The sequence below is a fragment of the Platalea leucorodia genome, assembly GCF_965183815.1.
Source record: "Platalea leucorodia genome assembly, chromosome: 4".
NCBI classification, from domain to species: Eukaryota; Metazoa; Chordata; class Aves; order Pelecaniformes; family Threskiornithidae; genus Platalea; species Platalea leucorodia.
In genome coordinates this window covers 94421221-94444661 of record NC_138826.1, presented here as the reverse complement: position 1 = coordinate 94444661, position 23441 = coordinate 94421221, and the positions used below count along the sequence as shown (strand labels likewise).

At 40.6% G+C, this 23441-nt stretch overlaps 1 protein-coding gene across 1 annotated transcript; it reads right to left on the bottom strand.

Moving 5' to 3' along the window:
- Window positions 1–2113: 2113 nt before the first annotated feature.
- Window positions 2114–23057, bottom strand: TWF1 (twinfilin actin binding protein 1; the record flags this gene model as incomplete). Its single annotated transcript, XM_082311066.1, has 9 exons — window positions 2114–5339; window positions 7336–7457; window positions 7884–8034; window positions 8232–8357; window positions 12922–13026; window positions 15564–15659; window positions 16942–17120; window positions 19682–19759; window positions 23033–23057. The coding sequence occupies 9 exons, from the start codon at window positions 23055–23057 to the stop codon at window positions 5169–5171; spliced, it is 1053 nt and encodes a 350-aa protein (XP_082167192.1). The 3' UTR covers window positions 2114–5168.
- Between the last annotated feature and the right edge of the window lie 384 nt (window positions 23058–23441).

The window sequence follows — 23441 nt, the reverse complement described above, 5'->3', positions numbered from 1 at the left end:
CAGGACCTAGCGAACTGTAACGTCAAGCAGTTTAGTCACCCCCAGAAGGTGCATGAACGAAAAGTAGCAAGAGTGATTTATTGCAATTCCAACGTAAGACTCTAGTAAGAAGCAGCAGGATAAAAGCAAAGGCTAATGAGCCATAGAAAATTGCTGTTAAGGAAACCTCTCATGAAGGGCAACCGCTCTGCCCGTGGGTACAGCAGGGGTAACAGAAGGGCTGCTGTGAGTCAGACCGGGGGTGTCTGTACAGCCCCGGGGCCCGGACATGAGCCATTAGTGGCTGCTGAGGAAAGAGTGCAAGGAGAGGACAGGTACGTAGTGCTACTGCACTGGAGCAGGAAGGCTTTGTGCAGTGTGCAGCTCATACTAACTTTGAAAAGGATGCGAGGTCTTCATTAGTTATTAAGCCTTTATCAAATTTCCTTTGATCGGTTTGTCCAGTTGCCTTTTGAGCCAACACACCTTTTATCAGCCATAGTACTTCATGTTACTGAAATGGGAAGAATTGCCTCACCTTTACAACTACCTGACAGGAGGTTGTAGCGAGGTGGGGGTCGGTCTCTTCTCCCAAGTAACAAGTGATAGGACGAGAGGAAACGGCCTCAAGTTGCGCCAGGGGAGGTTTAGGTTGGATATTGGGAAACATTTCTTCACAGAGAGAGTCGTTAGGCATGGGAACAGGCTGCCCAGGGAAGTGGTGCAATCCCAGTCCCTGGAAGTGTTCAGAAAACGTGTGGATGTGGTGCTTAGGGACATGGTTTAGAGGTGGACCTGGCAGTTAGGTTAGCGGTTGGACTCGATGATCTCAGAGGTCCTTTCCAACCTTAGCGATGCTATGATCTTTGTGTTTGGGCTGGCCAGCTGAGAGTTTTATTTCACACCCACTGACCAAAAGGCAAATAAAACTGCTTCTGATTGATACTCATGGTCACAGAGAGGCCTAGCCTATTCCCTCCTCTTGCCTTGCTTCTGCTCCGCTTACAGGCATAGCCTTCTTCCTGTATGGCACTTTGCATTAAAATTGTTCTCTTGAATCCTCGTTGAACACATCTTCAAATTTCCTGCTTTCAACTGCAAAATTGCCGTATCGCTCATTTCCCCGTGGGGGTGTGTTGGCAGAACAGTTAAAAGAAAAGCCAAACCACTAAATGTTCTTTTTAGCTTGAGTTGTGAGGGCAAGAGGAAAATTTCAAGCAAACGCCTTTCAGTTTAGACAAAAAAACAATGGAACAAGATCATTTGAGTAGTTTAATTATACTACCTCATGCTGTTGTGGTTTAACCCCAGTTGGCAGCCAAGCACCACCCAGCCGCTCGCTCACCCTCCCTCCACCCAGTGGGATGGGGGAGAGAATCGGAAAAAGTCGAACTCGTGGGTGGAGATAAAGACACTTTAATAGGACAGCAGAGAAAATAATAATAACGATCGAAGACTATGCAAAACAAGTGATGAACGACACAATTGCTCACCACCCACTGACCAATGCGCAGCACCTCCCCGAGCAGCAGTCCCTGCCCCCCAGCCAACTCCCCCCAGTGTATACACTGAGCATGACGCCATACGGTATGGCATAGCCCTGTGGCCAGTCGGGGTCAGCTGTCCTGGCTGTGCCCCCTCCCAGCTTCTTGTGCACCGGGCAGCGCACGGGAAGCTGGAAAGTCCTTGACTCGTGTTGTTGCTATCAACATTATTCTCATCCTACCAAAACACAGGACTTTGCCAGCTACTAGGAAGAAAATTAACTCTATCCCAGCCGAAACCAGGACACATGCTGAGCAAGTAACAACAGATAGAACTGTTCAATTACTCATCAACAACTGCAGCACGTTAAAAGGATAAAAGAACTTTTTGAAGGGGCTTATTACTGCAAGCATAAAAACCTCGAGAGGAAAACACTTGGATCCTGCTACGGAGGCCTCTGTGCTGCTTCTGTAAGGCAACAGGAAAGCAGCTGTTCCCAACATACTGATCTTTCTCCAGTGGCAAAAGCCAGGAATTCTGTTTCTGCCCACCTCCCTTCTTAGCCTGCAATCACTGTTACTTACACATCACGGTGTTAGAATGTAGATCTTCTTTAAGAGATTATGAAATGATTCAGACAACACCAAACTAAAGCATGAATCTTTATTTATAAAGTAAATTACAAAATAGATAAGGTCAATTTAGTTAATTTTAGCATCTGAAGGTGGTTTTCATTGAATACAGAGACACCGTAAATTAAAAGTTTCCTTTATTGATGTGTTTATCCAAGTAACAGAGCAATTGTTACCTTGATTAGTTTTACAGCCCTCTGATAGGAGTGTTTTAAAACATCAAATTCTCCCTACCTTGCAACATAAACATTTCAAAAATAATTACCTGTCATGTTAATTAACAACTATTTAATAGCTTGTGAGTTAACTGCAAGCAGCTGCATTGCTTCTGGGCTTTATGAAGGCCAACAACAATTTTGAATGGACACTTTCAATTATTAAACGATCAGAGACAGTGAAGGAGTAGCTTTCATTAATGCCCTCATTTTGTGCTGGCTCTGAACATTCGTTAACAGCAGTAGTGTTATGTGAGGCAACTACGCAGATGTAAACGTGACAGATCTCACAAAAAGATCAGATGCTCCTTATTGCTTTGTCAGGAGAATAGCCACAAGAGGCCTGGAGAGGCAGGCGGCAGCGCAAGACCTCATACAATTCTCTTTTAGGGGAAAGGTGAGGGGGAAACACGCTTGGGACATGACTCTCTGCTGGCTGGTCAGGGGTTTGTGCACCCACATATTTTCAAGTAAGATAACTTAAAATGCCTGGTTTGGGCTGAACTCTAAAGCAGCTCGTTATAAACTCCCTCGCGTAATCACTTAACCAGCCCTCACCATCCTCCAGATTAAGCTTTCTACCTGCTACCCTCATCTGCCTGGGGCAGGATTAGGAAAAAAAAACAAACCAACCCACAAACCCCAAAACACAACATGCACATAACCATACCAGGTGAAACCGTTCATTATTCAAAACATTTAGTATTAAAAAGCTGAACTACTTTACTGGTTCAAATAAGCGTAAAAAAGTATGTGCGCTCTTGGTATGCCTGACACATCGGCAGGAATACTAAATTCAAACAAAACACCCTCTACCAGTAATTCTTATCTGCTACACTCAAAGGTTTTCCTTAAAAAATCCCCAAACCAAAACCCAAAGTGAATTAGGCGTGCTGAAAAGATTGAGTTCAACTAAAAATGCATTTAATTACAACGCACAATGAGCTGCACACACATTAGGCGTGTTTAAAAACCAATGACAGTGGCCTGACAGGTAGTGCACAGAAGAAACACTCCAAGGACCAGCTCCTTGCCCTAGAGGGAGAAGGCAAGAGGCGGATAAAGAACACAGTAGCTAAGGGCAAGCAGGAGATTAGCCGAGCATCAAGAGCTACTGAATTGGACTGATGTAGTGTATAAGATTAAATGAAAAAAGCTGAGGTGTCGAATTTCTACTGCGTATAAAAAAACACAGTAAAACCAACAACTATTGCAATCTTCACATTATATAGTGCAATCTCAGACGTCAAGAACAAGCTAGTATCTCCAAACAAAATAATATATAAGATAAAACAAATTTTATCAGGAACTAGTAGTGTCAAAGCATTATTTCCCTACAAAACTAGGTTAAAAATTATCTTCCACCAGGTAAACACATGATTCAGCTATATGTGTACACCCAGCACCTATGATAATATGCAGTGAACCAAGACTTGCAACTCCCATGTAGCTTTAAAAAGAAAAAAAAAAATTCAAAAAACACAAAGCTCGCATACAAGACACTAAAAAGCAAGTCCCCACTGGGGAATATAATCTATCCACTAGTATTTGCCTCATTACACAATTTTAAATATTTAAGGTCATCCAATACTTGATTTCCACATCTAATTCTTCTTTAATCCACTTACTAAAATAATCTGTTTTTCCTCTTCCTATTAAACACGCTACTCATGGTTCAATCAAGTTTAGACTATTCTGGCTGATTTTAGTATTTTGGAGAAGGGAAGGCAGAAAAAAATAAAAGACAAAAAAAAGACAAAATCCTAACCAAGTACTGCCAGCAGTTGTTCAAGACCTAGTTGGATTTTGTTACAGATTTACGTTACTATGAAAGTTCAAACATTTAGGAAAAGTCATTTTCAGAGTACATTGAAAGTTAAAATTGCAGTTGATACTGCAAACGCACTAGGATCTCAAGAATAACTCACCATCATGAAGCAAGTCTATTTCAATTTTTACTGAATTTACACAGTTTTAGATCCAAGTGCACAGACAATCAATTATTTATTAGAAACTTTAAGCATATTGCTTTGAAAGCAGCTCCATAATCTACTGAGTATACTAACTCATGCACTTTTAATCACCTTTCACTTGGTCATTCAGTACTTAATATGTAAGGCTTACGAGTGGTATACAAGTCTGGAAAAGCTGTAGTGGTTTTATGTCAGATTTCTTTAAAAGACAATTCCACAAAACTAGTTATAAATCTGAAATGACCACGCTTTTGTGTGGGAAAATATCCGGCTATTCCTGAATACTTACATTAATTGATGGATAACTGATTTTAGTTTATCTTTTCTATTAAACAAAACAAAACAACAACAACAAAACCCAACAATGCATCATGTCAAAACCAGAAGAAAACCTTCTGTTGTACTACCGTCCATAAGAGCTACAAGGAAAAATAAAGATTTATCTGGGACAATGCTACATAGTCCTTCAGCTCTCCTCACGTCCTAAGTCTCAGGGGTTTCACTAGGCTACTCATAAGAATACAGGTTTGTTACCTAGGCATACAGCTGCAACTTACCCACAGAATACAGGGCCTTAATAGTCTTATGTCTGCAAAGTTTATGATCACATGTACAGCTATTAAATAATGGATTCTAATTTAAAATAAAGGGGTACTAGCTTAGTTTTCCTCTTCTAGCTTTAAAATAATTAGCTCCTCCACATGTCATAAAACATGGTCAACAGAAATATAATCATGTAACAATATAAAAAGTGTTGAGGTCAGAAGAGTAAAAAGAGCTTTTTTTGTCCTAGCATCTATGAATGGAATGATTTCAGTTCATTACCAAAAGCCAGAATTTCATTTCTTACTGTAATACTTTATAACCAACGCAAACAACAGTTTCTAATCACTAGGTGTTTCAGTCTCTGCTGGACCTCTGATCAGTCTTCGTATTCCCCTCTTCCCCGCAGGACCTTTTGGTTTAGCAAAACTTTGTTTGTGAGCATGCTGTTTTGGATGAACCTCTTCATAAAGAAAGTCAGCAGTTAACTCATCACCATTATCTATTTCAATCTGGGGAAAAAAAACAACATTTATCATATTCATCTTAAAGACATATTTTAAAACATTTAGAAATTTTGCTGAAGCTCTAAATACTATAGTGAAACCATATGTGCAATAATGTTCAGAGTCTAGCATGAAATGTTCTCCAGCTTGTGCCTAATGCCCTCAGCAATCTTGGATAGTTTTTCTGAGAATCCACTATACTTTTAGCAGTATTAAGTGTGATTTGACTAAATTATTTTTCCTGAAATATAAGCACAGCTACATAATACGTATGCCAAGAAACTTCCTCTGTCCCAAGCTTTAGCATAGTGTACATGTGGACAGACTTTTTAGTAGGGCCTGTAGCGACAGGACAAGGGGTAATAGTTTTAAACTAAAAGAGGGTAGATTCAGATTAGAGATAAGGAAGAAATTTTTTTACGATGAGGGTGGTGAAACGCTGGAACAGGTTGCCCAGAGAGGTGGTAGATGCCCCATCCCTGGAAACATTCAAGGTCAGGTTGGATGGGGCTCTGAGCAACCTGATTTAGTTGAAGATGTCCCTGCTCATTGCAGGAGGGTTGGACAAGATGACCTTGAAAGGTCCCTTCCAACCCAAACTGTTCCATGATTGTAACACTAAGTAGGAGTTTCCATGCGGAAACAAGTGCTTATTTACTACTCTGTAAAGTAACTTCCTTAAAAGATATGAAAGCAGCATGCGCTCTTTCAGAACTACAATTTCCTTTCTTTATTCTCCCCTCTGCGATAAAAAATTTTCCTTGTCCCAACATAATCTCCACATTTTAAGAATGAAAATATTTCACTAGAATGTGCTTCAAACATTAATTGTAAAACCAATGTGCATACAGATTGTTTTCTCTAGAGATAGAAGGGGAAGTGTACAAACAGCTTATATGATTAGCCGGCTACTGCAACTCATCAAGTATTCAAGACAGGGAAAAGCTAAAATAAATTTAATGAACAAAAGGGGGGGTTGTTCTGGTTTTTCAAATTTAACCATATAAACCTGAATGGAAAGAAAGTACTGTTCTCAAGCCAGACCCCACTGTTTTGAATTGCAGGAATTTAGAATTCGGAGAAATGCTTTGGCCCTGCTCTGCTGAGCATTCAGCACTTCATGGCCTGCCAACCATAGCACTTGACGGACTTGCCAGCCACAGTATTGCTGTTACAAGTACATGCTTCAGAAATATGTCTACGGGAATGTCAGGAGTCACATTGTGCATTTATTTCATTGTAGAAAGGAAATTTCTGAGAAATAATTACATATAAAAACACATAGTGATAATCTACTTAATCATGTCACCAGAGTAAAAACGTTTAATATTAACTCTGCTATTTTTTAGGTAGACATAATCCCCACAGAAATCAAGCCTCAAAGTTCTTCTAAATTTACAGCACAAGTGTTAAGAATGTAACCATAGATCACATATTCCACAAATGGACCGTTCCTGTGGTCTCTGCTCTGGAGGTGAGAAGCAACTTACTCTTTATGCATGGCAGTAAAATCTACACAATGTGAAAAGATCAGCTTACTTGGAAATCCTTGTTTGCCGCATCAAGGACTCCTAAGATAGCAGTTTAAGTTCCAGAACTGCAGCTTGAAATTATTTTGAAAATCCTTAAATAACCTTAGCTTTAAAGGAATTTAGTGTTCAACAACAGCAATGTGTTGTGGTCCAAAATATGACAGGCCTTTTAGTAAGAAATCATGTTAATTCTAAATAGTTCTTCAAAGTACCCTCAAATACTCCCTTGATGCACAAGGATATGTTTATTAAAGCTATGAAAGTGTAGAAATTGTGAACCAGAGAAAAGCTTTCATGATTTAACTTTGTATCTGAAGCTTTATCAACAAGTATTTTTGTTCAGGACAAACGTTAATAGTTATGCAACACTTTTCAGTGTTTACAGAAGGTGGTGGCAGAGACAGTTATAGTTAGATATTAAGAAGGGAACAGAGGGATGGAGAAAATAACAGTATACCCAGCATACCTACCTTTCTAATTATCTGCATCCACAACTGTCCTTCTACAATTTCTAAGAGTGGACTTTTGCAACTAGAGTAGAGCATTCGTTCTCGTATACTACAGGTATACCCTGGCATAGAGTAGATGAAAACTGGAGAGAAAAGACCACAAATCAGACCATAACTACATTCCATCAAAACCTGTATCATAAAATCACTTACAGCAGAGAGGCACTGCAAATCAACTATGCAGTCTGAAAGGGGAAAATGTAACACCATTCTGGATCTTTTTTGCTTCAGCAAGTGTTTCATTTCAAATGGGGGATCAGAGAATGGCCAGTATCTTTACATTTTCACATGATGACTGATTTATAGGTGTTCATAATCAAAAGAGATAGCTCACTACTTTCTAAACATAAGGACTCTTCAGAAGTCAGTTTCACAACCAAATGACTCTGAAATTTATGCTCATGCTGACAGATAGATTACTTTTATGACACATCTTTCTCTCTGCCTCAAAATTACTGAAGTACTTGAAACAAGCCAATGAAATTTCATATTGGGAAATTTTCTCATACCTATGGATTCCAAATAGTCTCCTTCATGGGCATGCTTGTACAGGAAAAAGTGGTAACGCGCAGCATCCTTTGGAATTCTTTTTGGCAAGTCCTTAAGTTCAGTATGAAGTGTGTTGGCCAAAATAATAGTTTCATTTTTCATATCAATTTGCTGTTAACAAAGCAAACCTGAATATAATTAATACACAGAAAGCAAACCAGAGAACATGACAGGATGGAAAAAAAATTGAGTTAATCTAATACAGAATGGTAATTTATCAGTGTATGTCATCAACGCACACTGTTTAATGTGCGAGTAATCTATTTTATACTCACTACTAAAAAACAGTTGAAGTATTTTATACTTGCCAGTTGCACATAATTCAGTTTCTTATTTTTCAATTTCTCCAAAGCCTGAATAGCTTCTTTAGCAATGGGGAATGCTACTCCTTGCAGTGTTTGATGCTTGGTATCTACACCAACATCCGTCTGTACCTGGAACACAAGTAAATTGAGATGTCAATAGAAACCTTTGCAAGCATTCGTGTGGTTTCACACAATAACTGACGATGCATTGCATATGGTTACACACAGAGTTACCAGTAGCTATTCTAAGAATAAACTACCCTAAAACATCATCCCCATATACAACAGATTTGCATTTTTTAATTTACAGGTCATGTTTGCTTGCTTATCTGAAAACAGTTTCCTATCTCTGAAACAGCTAGCTTTGCAGAGCCAATAGAATCATCAGAGGGAAAACTGGCTCAAGTGTCAGTGAAGAAGCTCTAAGTTAAATTCTGGTATAAAGATACAATAAGCCAGGAGGAAAGAGCCTCATTTTCATATGCTGTGTTATACTTTTGAATTGAAAATATTGCTTATAAACTTTGTTGTATCTTGAAAAATTTTAGACCAAAACATACAAATGTAATTTCTAGGGAGTCAAAATTTTCAGAGGAAGAGAGAAAAATTATATCTCATGAAACAAACTGATCTTTTTGGAGGAAAAGCAAAGCAACTTCCCTCCCTCCTGCTTTAATATCATCCCCCCAAAAGCCTATACCAAAAAGAAAGAAAACAAAACAAACAAACAAAATCTTAATTTTTGACTTCCAGATGATCTAACACAAAGTAAAAAAAAAAAATCCAGGGTAACTGCAAGCTAGATGATTGTTCATCATCCAGTTATGTTAGCCACACATTATTTAAGAGAAAAAAACAGTTAATTTAAATACATTTTTCAAGAATTTATGTTTATCTTAACATTCATGCAGTTTCTCTCAAAATTAGCTCTGCCCTCCAGTTTTCCAAAGTCTGAATTTATTGTCTAATTATTACCTTTTGAATATATTGACTTCATTTTATAATTCCACAAGTACATTTAACATTGGTGATGAAGCAGCAAAAGTCAGAAAAGTGTACAAAATGGAAAGTGCGGGTCTTAGATCTATCAACTAGAAGATGTTCAGCTTTAATTAAAAAGAGATGCTAAGGAAATATGAAACAAACTGATAAAAAAATAAAAAACAAAGAGACTTGGGGCATCACTAAATTATACTCCACATTTTAAGAACAGTTTATCAGCAACAAGGAAAGAGAAATAAGCAGGAGGAAGAGCTTACTTTTGTAAAAAGATTGATAAATTTATGAAGAAGGTTATATAAAAAGTATCTGCAAAATATATCTGCATAAAGGCCTGATAAATAACCATAAAATAGGCATCACAAAAATAATAAACCATAATAAAATACAAGTAGAAAAAAAACCCATAAAAACCAGCTGTGAAGTGTGGGGACAGGCAAGGGAAGAGAGTAATGCAGCATAACTTCAGATTTCAGAAAATGAACAAAATCTGCTTGTCCATACTGCAACATATTTCAGACCATTAAAGCAAAACAAAAATATGTCAGTCACTTAAAAATATTTAAATTCACACCATAAGATCTGTTAGCAATGGCTGCTGAGTAGTGGATAAAATGGCAGATGAAATTTCCTGTGAATAAATGTAAAGTAACATATGCAGGAGGGAAAAAAACCCCTCTCTTCTACCTGTATGGTGATGGGGTTGAGCTAGCTACTACCATTCAGGAGAAAGAACTTGCAGGTCACACTGAATAGCTCTGAAAATGCAAGCCCAGTGGCCAGTCTTGGCAAAAAAACCCCAAACAAAACCAAAAAATCCCCAATACTTCCCACCCACAAATGAAATGTTACGAATTGTTAGAAAAAGAGCAGAGAACAGAACACATCATTATGCACTGCAGATATCAGTAACATGACTGCATCTTGAATACCACATGCAGTTCTGCCTTCCCCGTCCCTCCATATCATAAATTACATAGCAGAACTAGAGAAACTGCAGAGAAAAGCAAAAGCATCAGAAGTATGGAGTGGCTTCTTTAGGAGGAAGAACGACCTAGATTAGGACTCGTCAGCGCAGAAGAGACAACTGATAAGGAATACAACAGAGGTCCATGGATATAGAGTCATAAAATAGTTTGGGTTGGAAGAGACCTTTCAAGGTCATCTTGTCCACCCCCCCCTGCAATGAGCAGGGACATCTTCAACTAGATCAGGTTGCTCAGAGCCCCATCCAACCTGACCTTGAATGTTTCCAGGGAAGGGGCATCTACCATCCCTCTGGGCAACCTGTTCCAGTGTTTCACCACCCTCATCATAAAAAAATTTCTTCCTTATCTCTAATCTGAATCTACCCTCTTTTAGTTTAAAACCATTACCCTTTGTCCTATCACTACAGGCCCTGCTAAAAAGTCTGTCCCCATCTTTCTTATAAGCCCCCTTTGAGTATTGAAAGGCTGCAATAAGGTCTCCCTGCAGCCTTCTCTTCTCGAAGCTGAACAACCCCAGGTCTCTCAGCCTGTCCTCATAGCAGAGGTGTTCCAGCCCTCCGATCATTTTTGTGGCCCTCCTCTGGACCCGCTCCAACAGGTCCATGTCCTTCCTGTGCTGAGGACCCCAGAGCTGGACGCAGTACTGCAGGTGGGGTCTCACCAGAGTGGAGCAGAGGGGCAGAATCACCTCCCTCGACCTGCTGGCCACGCTTCTTTTGATGCAGCCCAGGATACGGTTGGCTTTATCAAAGGTGTGGAGGGGGAACTGAGGAATGACTTAATGACTTTTCTCTGCCTTCCCCACACAGTCTGTAGGGATATCAGAATAAACTAGTAGGTAGCAGGTGGTGGTTCTTTACATAGTACTTTGTCAAGCTGTGGAATACACTGCCATAGGATCTGTGGCCAACAAAAACTTTATGTGGATTTAGAAAAACAACAAGACTAGATGATGGATGAAAAACCCATTAAGAATAATTATATAGTAAGACATCATCTCTTGCTTAGGAAGATCCCTACCTGCAAACGCTGAGGCAACAGAAGAGTATTCAAGGGAATTATCATGGCCGCCTTGCCCTGCTCTTATACCCTTCCTAGATTTCTGCTGTTGTTCACCCAGGGACTTGATGGCAGACTAGGCGATCCTTTGATCTGACCCAGTAAAATATTGCTTAGGGTAATTATGAAACAATACATATATGGAAAACACTTTTTTTTTTTTTTCTTTAAATCAGAAAGCTTTTAGTTTTCCAAGTCTAATTACAGGCTTCATAATGCTGGAAACAATGAAGAGAGAAATTATGTAAGTTAATGTATTGCAAGATGCTTCAAACAAAGCCAAAATGGCAATCTACAGTTTATGTATCTCTGAAAAGCACAGCTATTGCTGATGAAGTTTCACAATAGCACATAAGGTTTTAATCAGCTGTTAAACACAGCGTATGTAGTGCATAAGAGAGAATACTAATACCAGAAGTGATCATCAATACCACAGAAGTTTTACATTCATTAGTGGTTTTCTTTTTTAAAGCTGTTCAAGTAAAATGCAGTGTTTGATGATGATGAGAGCCTTTCTATATTGGATTAATCAAAATTAGACATGGAAAATAACAAAAGAAACCACTGGGGAACAAAAGTCAATAAACAACGAAGTTGCAGCAAAAGCACGGTAGAGTGAAAACATTAGAGAATACACAGAGCTGCATTTAACACGATGGTTTGCTGGCATCCAGCTGCAGAAACAAACCATATTTCAAACACATGTACCATGGCTGTAAAATACAAGCCTAAAGAACTAATAAGATGAGCACATGACCTATTTTAATACAAGTCTGAACACAAACAGTAACCAAGTGAAGGAAAAATGTGAGAAAAGAACCCTCTGAAAATCTTCAGTCACTAGCTAGCTGGCAATCATCAAATTATTTGGTAAAAGGCATTTATTAGAGGTTTTTCTATAAAGCGTTTGTAGCAAAATCAAATCAGTCTCTTAAAAGGACTAGCTACTTGTTTTGGATTTCTATTTTATTTTTATTGGAATTTCATTCACTTCCTCTCAGTCTTAAAGACAAATGCACTGGTGCTGGAAGCTAAGTGTTTCCTCTAGGGATAAGGATGCTGAAATACTCCTGGCAATAATTCACTGCAACAGTTGCTATTTTGTGTTTTCTCTACTATTTCTGCCACCATGGGAAGTGTATGTAGGCAATCACAGAATGGCTGAGGTTGGAAGGCACCTCCGGAGGTCATCTCGTCCAACCACCCTGCTCAATCAGGGCTACCTAGAGGCAGCTGCTCAGATGTCTGTCCAGACAGCTTTTGAATATCTCCAAGATGGAGACTCCACAACCTCTCTGGGCAACCTTTGCCGGTGCTCAGTCACCCTTCACAATGAAGCATATCCAGTGATATTAAAAGTATGTTAAGGGCCAAAGTTGCAACAATTCAGCTCTGCAGTTGTGAGGCGTCTGACTCAGACACTAGGCCTTGCAAACTCAGCAAGATCATGCCACTTCAATTCCAGCCATCAGCATCCTGCAATCTCAACTCATTTAGAGATAAATTTATATTCTCATCCACTCAAACTTTCCAAAACTTTCCATTTTCTGTTCTGCCCTTTTTTACCCTAGAAAGACTTTTTCCGTACAATACGTTTGGAACTCTGCACCCAGTTTCCCACCCACGCTTGAAGACATTGTAGGTACCTCATTAATCTTAATTTGTCGAAGTTCCTCTTCTGCTGCAGTCAGAGGAGCAGGGGAGGACTGTGATATCAAATATTTTTTATATCCATTCAGTGAAACATCATCCTGAAAGCACAATATCAATATTGATCATTTTTGATAATGAAAGTTTTCTTCAAAGGTGCTCTATGCAGAATAAAAAAAGCAGTTACTTCCCATACAGTTATGGTCATTTTATTTGAAGGCGTTACAAGTGTAGGTGCATTTGCAAATTCAGCTCATCTACCTGTACAGCAGGGCCCACTGGGCTGCTTTTATACCCAATTGTACCATGAGCAGCATTTCCACAAGCAGTCCCTAATTATCTTGCTAATTAAAAAATTAGCATTAATGAAGACAGTGTGCATAAAGTTATTCAGCCTTCTTGGACAAAACCTCACAGAATTGCCACAATTCTAATAAATTATATATATATATATATATATTTTCTTACAAAATTTGCATGCTCAGACTGGTAGCTTATTGGTAGTTTTCTATCTAAAAATGGGAGACAGAAATGCTACCTTAGGACAGGGAGTAAGCACATGATACTGCAAATAGTTTAGGATGCAACATCACAGAAATGATGAATTCTGATAACCACTTTGCAGAATTTGTTAACACTCAGTGTCAGTTCTGGCCGTCTCCAAAGAGGTTGATACCAGAGGCAAATACTGTTGTGTTTTTATAATTAAGGCAGTCACCCAGGAAAGGGCAGGACTTTACGCAATCATATAATGTGATTTTATACTCAAGTTCTAAGGAGAAAGAGAAAGCTCCTTCTTAGCTCTTCCCTTTCCTAACGAGACAGACCTTTCCAAATACAATTTCCAGTGCCAATATTCCATTACGTCTTGTTTCAGGAGCCCAGATGTATTGAGGCCAATACACGTGAAACAGCAGGTGGGACCATAACCAGGTTCCACCAGGATAACAGAGCTGGTTGCAACTAAACCATCCTTGTGTCTAAGAAAATAAAGACAGAGTAACCCACTGGATGCTGACGATCAAGATTCTGAGTGAGGTTTGTGACTTGAATACTTTGAAGAAGCTGTGACTTTCACACTGATGAACATTAGAGGCCAGCTACAATTAAGAAGCTTATAAAGACACTAAACCAACAATTTAGAGAGATATTAAGCTGTAACATAATAAACTTGGAAAAAGTGAGTTACATTGACTTCATCCTCTAAGTGCCCCAAACACATTCTGAAATAACAGTAATAGACAAATGCAATGCTCCTTCCTTACAATTGTGATGGAAGCTCAGGCTTGCATCTAGCCCTACAACTCAGAGCCCAAATTCTACATATTACATAGACTGCTAATGGTTTGGTGCAAGTGGTGGTGAGAGATTAGTTGACTGAATGGGCAAGAAAAAAATAACATGAGCTCTACCAGCAAACCCTCTTAGCAACTTGGTTATCTACTTCTCTGGAATACAGCCTCTCCAGAGAGGTTTCTTAGTGTGTTTGTTAGGATAACGAAGCCTCCATCACAGGTTAATGCTGCATATAACAAATTATTTACTCAGTGAGCAGCAGAATTATTAGCCTCATGTCTTTGTGGACTTGTCTCTCCACCACAACAGCCCATGTCTCTTCCACAGTTTTTTCCCCACTACAATATCCTCTATTCTTCCCCAAATCTTCAACTCCTTCCCTTCGTTCAGCACCAGCTCCCTGTGTCAATAGTGGCAGTGCTTTGGTTCAGATTTGTGCATATGATGAACTAATTAACAGGCCAAAGGAGATAACTGCTGCACTCTCTCTGTCTTTGCTGAAGGAGGAAAAAAGGGGAATGATAATTTGATCTCTAAGTAATTATCAGTTTTCATGAAAGGTATATGAATTCTGTATTTTTGAGAACTCTAACTTGTATTTCTTTAAAACTGGCAATGGATTAAAAAGTCAAGACTGTCTGATGTCTGCCTGACATAAGGCTTATTTCCCAAAGAAACCAAGGCAAGACAATAGCCTAACATTTCCTTACAGGCTTTTCAACATCCCTTAGAAGCTTGTTAGATTTCATACATGTACCTTCCAATTATCTTACCGTAAGTGAACAGTCAACTGTTAGTATTCTCATTGAACAAATTAGTAGCTACTAAAATTCTGTTTCCATAAGTTAAGATGGCAGCCATGGACTTGAGTTACATTTTATGGTCAAATTCTAAAGAACTGACAGCTTAATATCCTTGGTTTAAGATAAAAACATTTGTTTTCAGATGTTAACAGCTTGCAGATAGCTGTTCTAGCCCACTTCTGATTCAGAACCATACATCCAAAATGGCTTGTGTATACAATTGGCCTGAAAGTTACAGTGTTCCAGCTTTTTGAGGATTCACATGCATGCAATGAGATTAAGAGATGCTCCCATTATTCCAAGATTAGTTTTCATAGCCATTTGAAGCAAGGATTTCTTAGCCTGAAATTGTGAAATATACGTAGTTACTTGTTCCAATGACAGCAATTACATTTTAAGACTGGAATAATACACATAGCTTTTAACTCTTTTTTTCTTAATCAATAAAGATCAGAAACACCACAAATTCATACCAGTAAGATCAGCTACTGTATTTAGTATTTAAAGTCAGCATGCTGACTTTAAAAAGAAAAACATACCTGTACCGTTCCAAATACTTCGTCCTTAATATGACCACCTCCAAATTCTTTCTTAAGTGTTGCTCGGGTTGCTGCATACAACATTTTCTGGCGAACCTAGCATATCATAAAACAGTGCTGTTTTGGTTTGGGTTCTTTTTTGTTTTCTTTGGTGTACACAGAGAATCTAGCATGTTGGTGTACCAAGTCCATTAACAAACATGTTTCTTGAACAAATATTTTAAGTGTTGAAACTGCATTTTGAAGCTGTAATTCTTAATAAAGAATAAACTCCATGGAATGAGCTCTGGATCATGATACTAACACATGCTATTAAATTCTCAAGGGCATGATACTATGCATTATTATCAAAGCAATTCCAAAACTAAATTGCATCTTTGGTAAGAGTATGAGCTTTTTTTCTAAATGGAAAAAAAAAAGTCACCATAATCTTTACTAATTTTAAATGGGAAAAAACACAATTGTTTAGATCTTTTGTCACTGGTCTGTGTACTAATGGATAAAACAGATAAAGAAAGAGCAGACTGCAAATAATTCATTATTATTTTTTATTTGATAGTGACTCCAGGCAGTTTTGGTTCAACTACAGAGTGGAAAAATGAAATTTTCTGGGGGCAGAAGATCTAATGTTTGCTCCCTATCAACTTGTGTCTAACACAGTCACTTCTTCCTCTCTCAACAGTCCCATCTTCCCACCTTATTTCACTGTCATGCCATCCTCACCACAACACCTCACCTTTCCCACCTAATCTCTTCTATGCACTCCTGCTCTTGGTCTCTTACTGTTTCCTAACTGCTAGTGAAAGTAGTAGGAATATGGCAATAGCTTTACTTTCTGTTTTCCCTTATCTCACATTCCCAGAACCTGTACACAGTATCCTAGTTTCTCCTAGAAATCCTTAACTGTAACCTCAGTTCCCTCCCATGTTCTCTAACTACTAAGAAACAGTATATTCTGTGGCAGGTCACAGATCCACAATTGCCAGCTGGGCAGCCAGCAAGCCAAACAGCCTGAGCTCACACTATAATCCTTCTCTCTCTGGTAACACCCATTGAGATTTCTGTCCTATATCCTTCCATGAATTTTCATGAAACACTGACAGAAAGACAGAAAAACAAACAGGGCAAAAACATTGTCTTGTCTCCTCCAGTCAGGCTAGAAATAAATTGGATCAGCTGCACTCCATCTAGACCCACTGATGTTGTTCCTCAACCAGCTTCAAGAAAGGTGTTTTCCCAGTTTGCCTGGGGGAAAGTGAGGGGAAGGTTGGGGAATGCTTCATTCCTCAAATTCTTTTCTTTTATATCTAGGACTCAAATCAAATGACACTTTTGAAAAATCATTAACAGCATGAAGCCTCTGATGACTGTTACTTACAGGAGAGTGATCAGGTGACCATGCAATGAAGATCCATTCATATCCTTGAGCATTCTGAGAATCTAATCTGTATAATATATAACATGGTTGCTTGTCTTCAAGAAGGGGAAGGACAAAGGCATCATAATCCTTTTCCCATGATCCAGCTGGCCGCCTAGAGGATCCCACAATAAGCTGCTCTATAACCAATAACCAAAGCTACACGTTAGCAACAATACAGTTAATACTGTGTTTCAAAATTAGCAATTACAGTAAACAGTTAATCAGACACTTCTTTTTTCATAAGTATGTCCACAAGAACAGGAGTCAAGAACAGTCAGTGTGAAAGCATGTGAATTCCTACAAAAGCTGTGTATGTTCAAACCCTAACTTACTTTAACCCAAATACAAACAGCTGAGAAGTAATCTGCTGGTTGTCATCAAGTTCTTTGATCTGAAGGGATAAGACTGATGTTAGTGTTTTTAGCATAATGTACACAGAAGGGAAATAAAAACTGTCTTCTGCCAGTTAGTTTATTTTTAAATTGGAATACTTAAATAAAAAGAAGATGAGAGTAAGCTTTTAAATTTTAGAATTAGAATTACTGATGCTCTTGCTATAACATATTGGTGTTTGTACTCATTGTAAGGAGTCAATAACTCAGTTATACAGTGAAAAGAGTTTGGAACGAACATGCTTGCACTAATCACTTTAACTTGACTATGTAAGTAGATAAACCTCTTTCTAATACAGCTTCATAACTATGGTCTCTTTAAATGACTGAAGTTGTTTATTATGTATAATTGGCTTAAGTCTGTATAGAATACTTCAGATGAGATTTAATTACGTGAATAGCTGTAGCAACAAGATTTTTCTCTTATTTATAAATCACATCTCAGCTTCCAAAGGAAAGCATTAGTACAGTGTCTTTCAAAACATTTATCAGCTTCCCAATAAATACTAGCCCCCGCAACCAAAACAGAAATACCTTGTTTAAATGGGATCCTACAAGTTTGAGGACCATCATAGTAGCTAGTATACAAAATACCTTTTGAGAGTCTAGGACCTAATTTCTAAAACTTCAGACAAAAGTACAACAGTATACAAATGCCTCTACAGCAAAGCTTTCAGAGCAAGGCACTCTACCACAGTAAGTCACAGAACATGAACAGCTCAGGGAGAGGGTGTTTGGCCCTTCTCTGAATTAGATGCAAAGTAGCTGAAGTTGTACACCTAGACCAGAGTATTCAGAATGTACTTGCCAATTCTGAACTCTAGGTGGCTTTATACTCACTTGGATTTAAGAGAGAAAAATGCAATCAGAGGAACTCTATAGCCCAGCAGAAACCTCTTCTCTAACTAACTCAGATTAGCAGAACTCAATTTGGCTATTATCTGCTGACGAAGGACAGTTTCTGAAAGCTCCTGCAGACAGATGAGGCAACTGTCCCTCTTCCAGTATTCTGGGAATTTGAGAGATTTCTTTTTGAACTGTGGAAGACAGTATCAAAGACTGGATTCTGCTTCTACATACAGACAAAATGCATATATATATATATATATATACACACACAAACACATACACACAAAGCAAAAAGAGGGAATGTCTTCCATTTGTATCTTATTTCTAGGCTTCATTTCATATTAAAAAGTAGCATACACACAAAAGCATACTGTTTTACCTTGCCTAATGGGGAAAAAAAAAAATTCAATGGTATGCCAACATTTGCTACCTTGTGCTAGTGAGACTTTACCACGGTGACCTGCCTATAATATTACTATTGTCACTTCCTTAAGGAAAGCAATATTAAAATGTCAAAAGACTTCCTAAAAAAGAGCAAACACAAAGATGGTAACAATAGGTTATTTACCTAACAATAAAAGTATGTATGTGTATGTACATGTACACACAAGTACCTTTCTCCAGCTAACAGGTATCTCAGTGTACTGTAAATGAATGAACTGTAGAAAGAGCAAAAAACCCAAGGTGGGCATCTGACGTACTTGAAAAGACGGACTAAACCATTAAGTGTCTTATACAGTCAACCAGCACTGCTATTTAAAAAAAACAAAACAAAACAAAACAAAAAAAACCCCTATGCATTCTGTCTTTCAATGTTTGCAGCCTTGATCAATTGCCAAGAAGTTCAAAGATCAAACTCAAGTTCTGCAAGAAATTATGTAATTTTATATTTATACACGTACATGAGATTTAAGGAATGGTTTTAGCTTTGAAAATTTTACAAAGTTACAGATTTTTAAAGATATTTTCTATGTAGCCAGATTACTACTTAAACATCTGCTTTAACAGGACTTTCTACATGCAGCTGATCCCACTATAAAAGGCAGATAACATTTATACTTCATTTAAAGTGACTACCTGCTGTGTAAGAATCTCTCTGTCTAATGAAAGTAACCAAAGTGCCAAAATGCTACACAGGTGTGGATTTTTTTTTCCTCTGGTCTTTCTTTAGTAAGATAATAGTAAGCTCATTTATATTATCTGTATGAAATACATAGCAGTTTTTGGTAAAATATGAACTGACATTTGGAAGAAAAATTCAAATGCAAAAATACAGTAGCATCATACTGAAAAGCTTAGCATCACCAAAACTTAAATCTTACCTTCTGTACATGAAAGATCTTAGTAACATTAAGTTTTGCAGAGTTTTGAGTTTTAAACAATTGTACATGTAGGTCACTAAAACAACTACGAAAATATCTAAAAGAATCAGAGAAAGAGATTAAAATTTGACTAACCATTGTCAATGACTATTTTTAAAAGCCTGTATTGTCCATTTCTGGCTCCAACAAAGGTGTCTTTAACACTTCCACTAGCTGAAAAACAGAAAATAATAGCAACCAAATTAACATATTTCACTTCCCTAGGACAAAGAATATTCACGAAGGTAAGAAGAACACTGGAAAAGTGTACAACTGGCCCGTCACTACAAAGTTGGACTGGAAAAGGAACACGGGAGTGATGTTCCCTCTGTGCTGCATACTATTCCAGCCCCTAGCATGCCACAAAAAGATGACAGTACAAAACAGCCCTACTCTCTAGCATACCATATGATTTTCAACATTGTGAAAATTAAAGGTGACATCGCATCATCACTCTCAGGTTTCAGAGTATAACACAACAACACAATAAAAATATGACGCATCTCAAATTACAATAGCTTCATGAAGTCTGCAGGCTTAGTACAAACTTTCAGACAGAAACTTTACGCCTGCCAGGAAAATGTTACAGCTTGTCTTTCCTGAGGGAACCTCTCTGAAGAGTACCAGTGAAGGTTGCCACCCATTGCTCATCTTTCCTATCACCTTATCTCCTTGTATGTATCTTGATGACATTGTTCAAACCCTGACCTATTGCAACAGGATAGCTTTACAATGAATTTACAAAGAAGTAACTAAAAATATTTTTAAGCGTCCGTAATTCATACTGACACTATACCGCAAACATGATAGACTCATTTCCCTAAGCACACTGAAGAACTGTGCTTGAATCATAGATGGATCATTCTTACCTCAACTGCTCTGCTAAATAATCTGAGTGCAAATTGGTTTAATTTTACCATAGACGGGGGTTGTACAGCATTTATTGAAGAACATTTATTGCAAGCTGGTCCTTCAAGTAATCCCACAGCATACAGCATAGCACCAGCAAAACACACATCAAACCAGGAAACACATAAAAAGGATTATTTATAGTCAGTTTGAGGCCAACTGAACAGATGGTCAGATGGCATCCAGCAACATTACTGCCCATACTCAAAACATTTTAAATTTATGCTCATCGAAGTGATGTCCAGGCCCATTCTGAAATTCCAAAATGGTGTGGGAGGGGAAGGGGATGTTAAACAAACTGAACTGCATCAGGTTACCAACCCCAGCTTCATCCCAGTTAGCATCTTCCCACTAACCAGTGCAGACCCTCACTATAATTTGCTGCCAGCTTTTCTAATTGTCTCTCCCAATCCTCACCATTCCATTCAGCACACAACCACTGCACCACTTTCCAGACCTTCCGTTTCCCCCAGGACTCTTTTCTTTCCTCTTCTTGTCTATTATCTTTTTATTCTTTATTCTCTCATTTCAACCCTACACACCAAAACAAGACCAAAATAGAGCAGTCCCTGCACCGATACCAGAGCTGTGACAGCTCCTGAAGTAATATTTTGAGACAAGGCGTTTGAGAAACCATCTCACTATCAAGTGATCTATGCTTTTTTTTTTCATAAAAGTTTTAAAATTCACAACAGAATGATATTCTTTTCTGCATAGCAGAGATCTACAGAATTAAAATTTGCAGTTATTTCACGAATATTTTACAGGGAATATTATTTAAAGATTATTTAGAAGACTGTGAACATATTCTAGTGTATTTTCCCACAGCTCCATGCATTCTACGACTTCCTACACCATTTATCTGCACTGGCCTGTTTGAAAGTCCAGTCCTTTTAGCAACTGCCTGGTACATTCCACTGTCCTCATGACTTCATTTCTGTTTCCAGAAAAGAGCAGCCCATGCTGTCAAATCTTGCAATTGTTTATGAGTGACAGTAGCCTGTTTGTAGCTAAAGCCAGCAATGGCACAACAAGTGCTCTTCCTCTTCCAAACTGCAGAAGCGGGTGCTTTGCTGCTAACAGGACCCCTGATTAGTGCCTGCCAAGGCAGGATCTGTGCAGGAAAGCTGCCGAGTTCTCTACAGCTCTCCTCAGAGGACAAAAGATTCTCAAAGGCATGAAGGAGAGCAGCAGAAGAGGCTTAGCCACTCTTCTTGCCTGTGGTAAGCAACAGGATATTCTCCTGCTCCTCCCTCCAGCATAGCCAGGGGAGAGAACAAGGGAATGAAGAGCCACTGTAACAGCTTTCCCCAGCCTGGGAAAAAAAGCTATCCCAGATGCACCTCTAGCCTGAGAAGGGTTGAAGAACTTAAAACAAGAAGCAGCAAAAAAGAGCAAAGACTGGCACGCAGGGGAAGGAAAAGAGAGGCGAAAGGGTGCAGACCAAATGCAGCCTACGGACAAAAAAGGGAATAGAAGAGCAGTTAAGAGCTGCCGTGGCTGGGACAAAAGTCACCTTCAACAATAAATATGGGAGAGCAGGCAAAGTACACGGTACTAGTCACCGAAGAAGCAGATTGCACAAATCGAGACAGTAAAACCCGACCCCCCCCATAATCCTGCAGTATAATCCCTGCTTAGCAATTCTGTGATTCGGGGGGGGACCCGACAATACTGAGAAACAATACGCTGTCTAATTGCTCCTCACGCCCTCCAAGGCCGGGAAACATGGGAGAAAAAAGGCTCCCCCACACTTTTCCCTTCTGTGGCCTCCAGTGATGGGCTTTTCAGTGGGCCTCCCTGCTCCGGGGATCCCGGTTCCCCTCAGGGCTCCCGCTACAACGGAGCGGGCAGTGACCCCCGGCATTCCCGGGGCTGCCCGACCCATCCCGAACCCGCCGCGGCCACCCCGGGCCGGCGACAGCTCCTCCAAGAGCCGGGAGGGGCCGGGGCTGCGGGAGGTGCCCGGGCAGCCCCCCAGCCCCGGCTCCCACCTCACCAGTCGCCCCGCCGCGGTAGGGCAACCTGCGCTCGGGGAAGTTACCTGAGCCGAGCCGGGGGCTCTCCTCGCCATTTATGGGTTTCTGCAGTGACTGGTTTTCCCAGGCGCGCTCCCTGCCGCTCTAAGGCGGACAGGCGCGGTTAGCCGTGCGGGTAAACACTGCAAGTCTTCCCCGGACTGGGGCCGAAGCTCTGGGTTCGACCCTGAGGAGCGGCGGCCGCCCGCCCGGGGCCGAAGCCAGCAGCAGTCTCCCCCCGCTCAGCTCGCCTCCCCCGCCATCCCGCGGCGGAAAGGACGGGCTCCTCCGGTAGCGAACAAAGAGCGCGGCGTGGGAGAAAATCCCGCCGGGAACGGCCCGTTAAACGGCCACAACGGCCGCCTCCCCCCCGCGCCCCGACCCGACCCGACCCGCGGGGAAAGGCGCTCCGCCCGCCTGCCGCCCGGCTGGCAGGGGGAGAGGAGGGAAGGGGGCCCGGCTGTCAGGCGGGGCAGGTGGGCTGCGCGGCGCGGCGGGGGCGGTCAGCGCCGGCGGGTACCTTGGATGCCGGTCTGGTGGGACATGTCGCGCCGCGCCCCGGGCAGTGCCGTCTGCCGCCTCCCCGCCCGCCCCGGCCCGGCCCGGCCCGGCCGCGCACACGTGACGCGTCGCCGCCACTCAGCGGCCGGGAGGGAGCGCGGCGCTTTCCAGGCCCCGCCGGGCCGGGCCGGCTCCAGGGCCCCGGCCGCGGGCAGCGGCCGCCGCGCTGCTGCCCCCTACAGCAGAGCCCCGCCGGGGCGGGCCGCGCTCCTCGGGCCCGCCCGGTGCCCGCTTCCCCCTCAGCGCCCCCGTACGGCGCCTCCGGGTGCCTTGAGGCGGGGGGGCGGTGCAGCCCTGTCCGCTGCGGCCCGCTCCTGCCCTGTCGCCCCCGTCAGCTGCCGTCCCATAGCGTGTGGCGCGACCTGCAG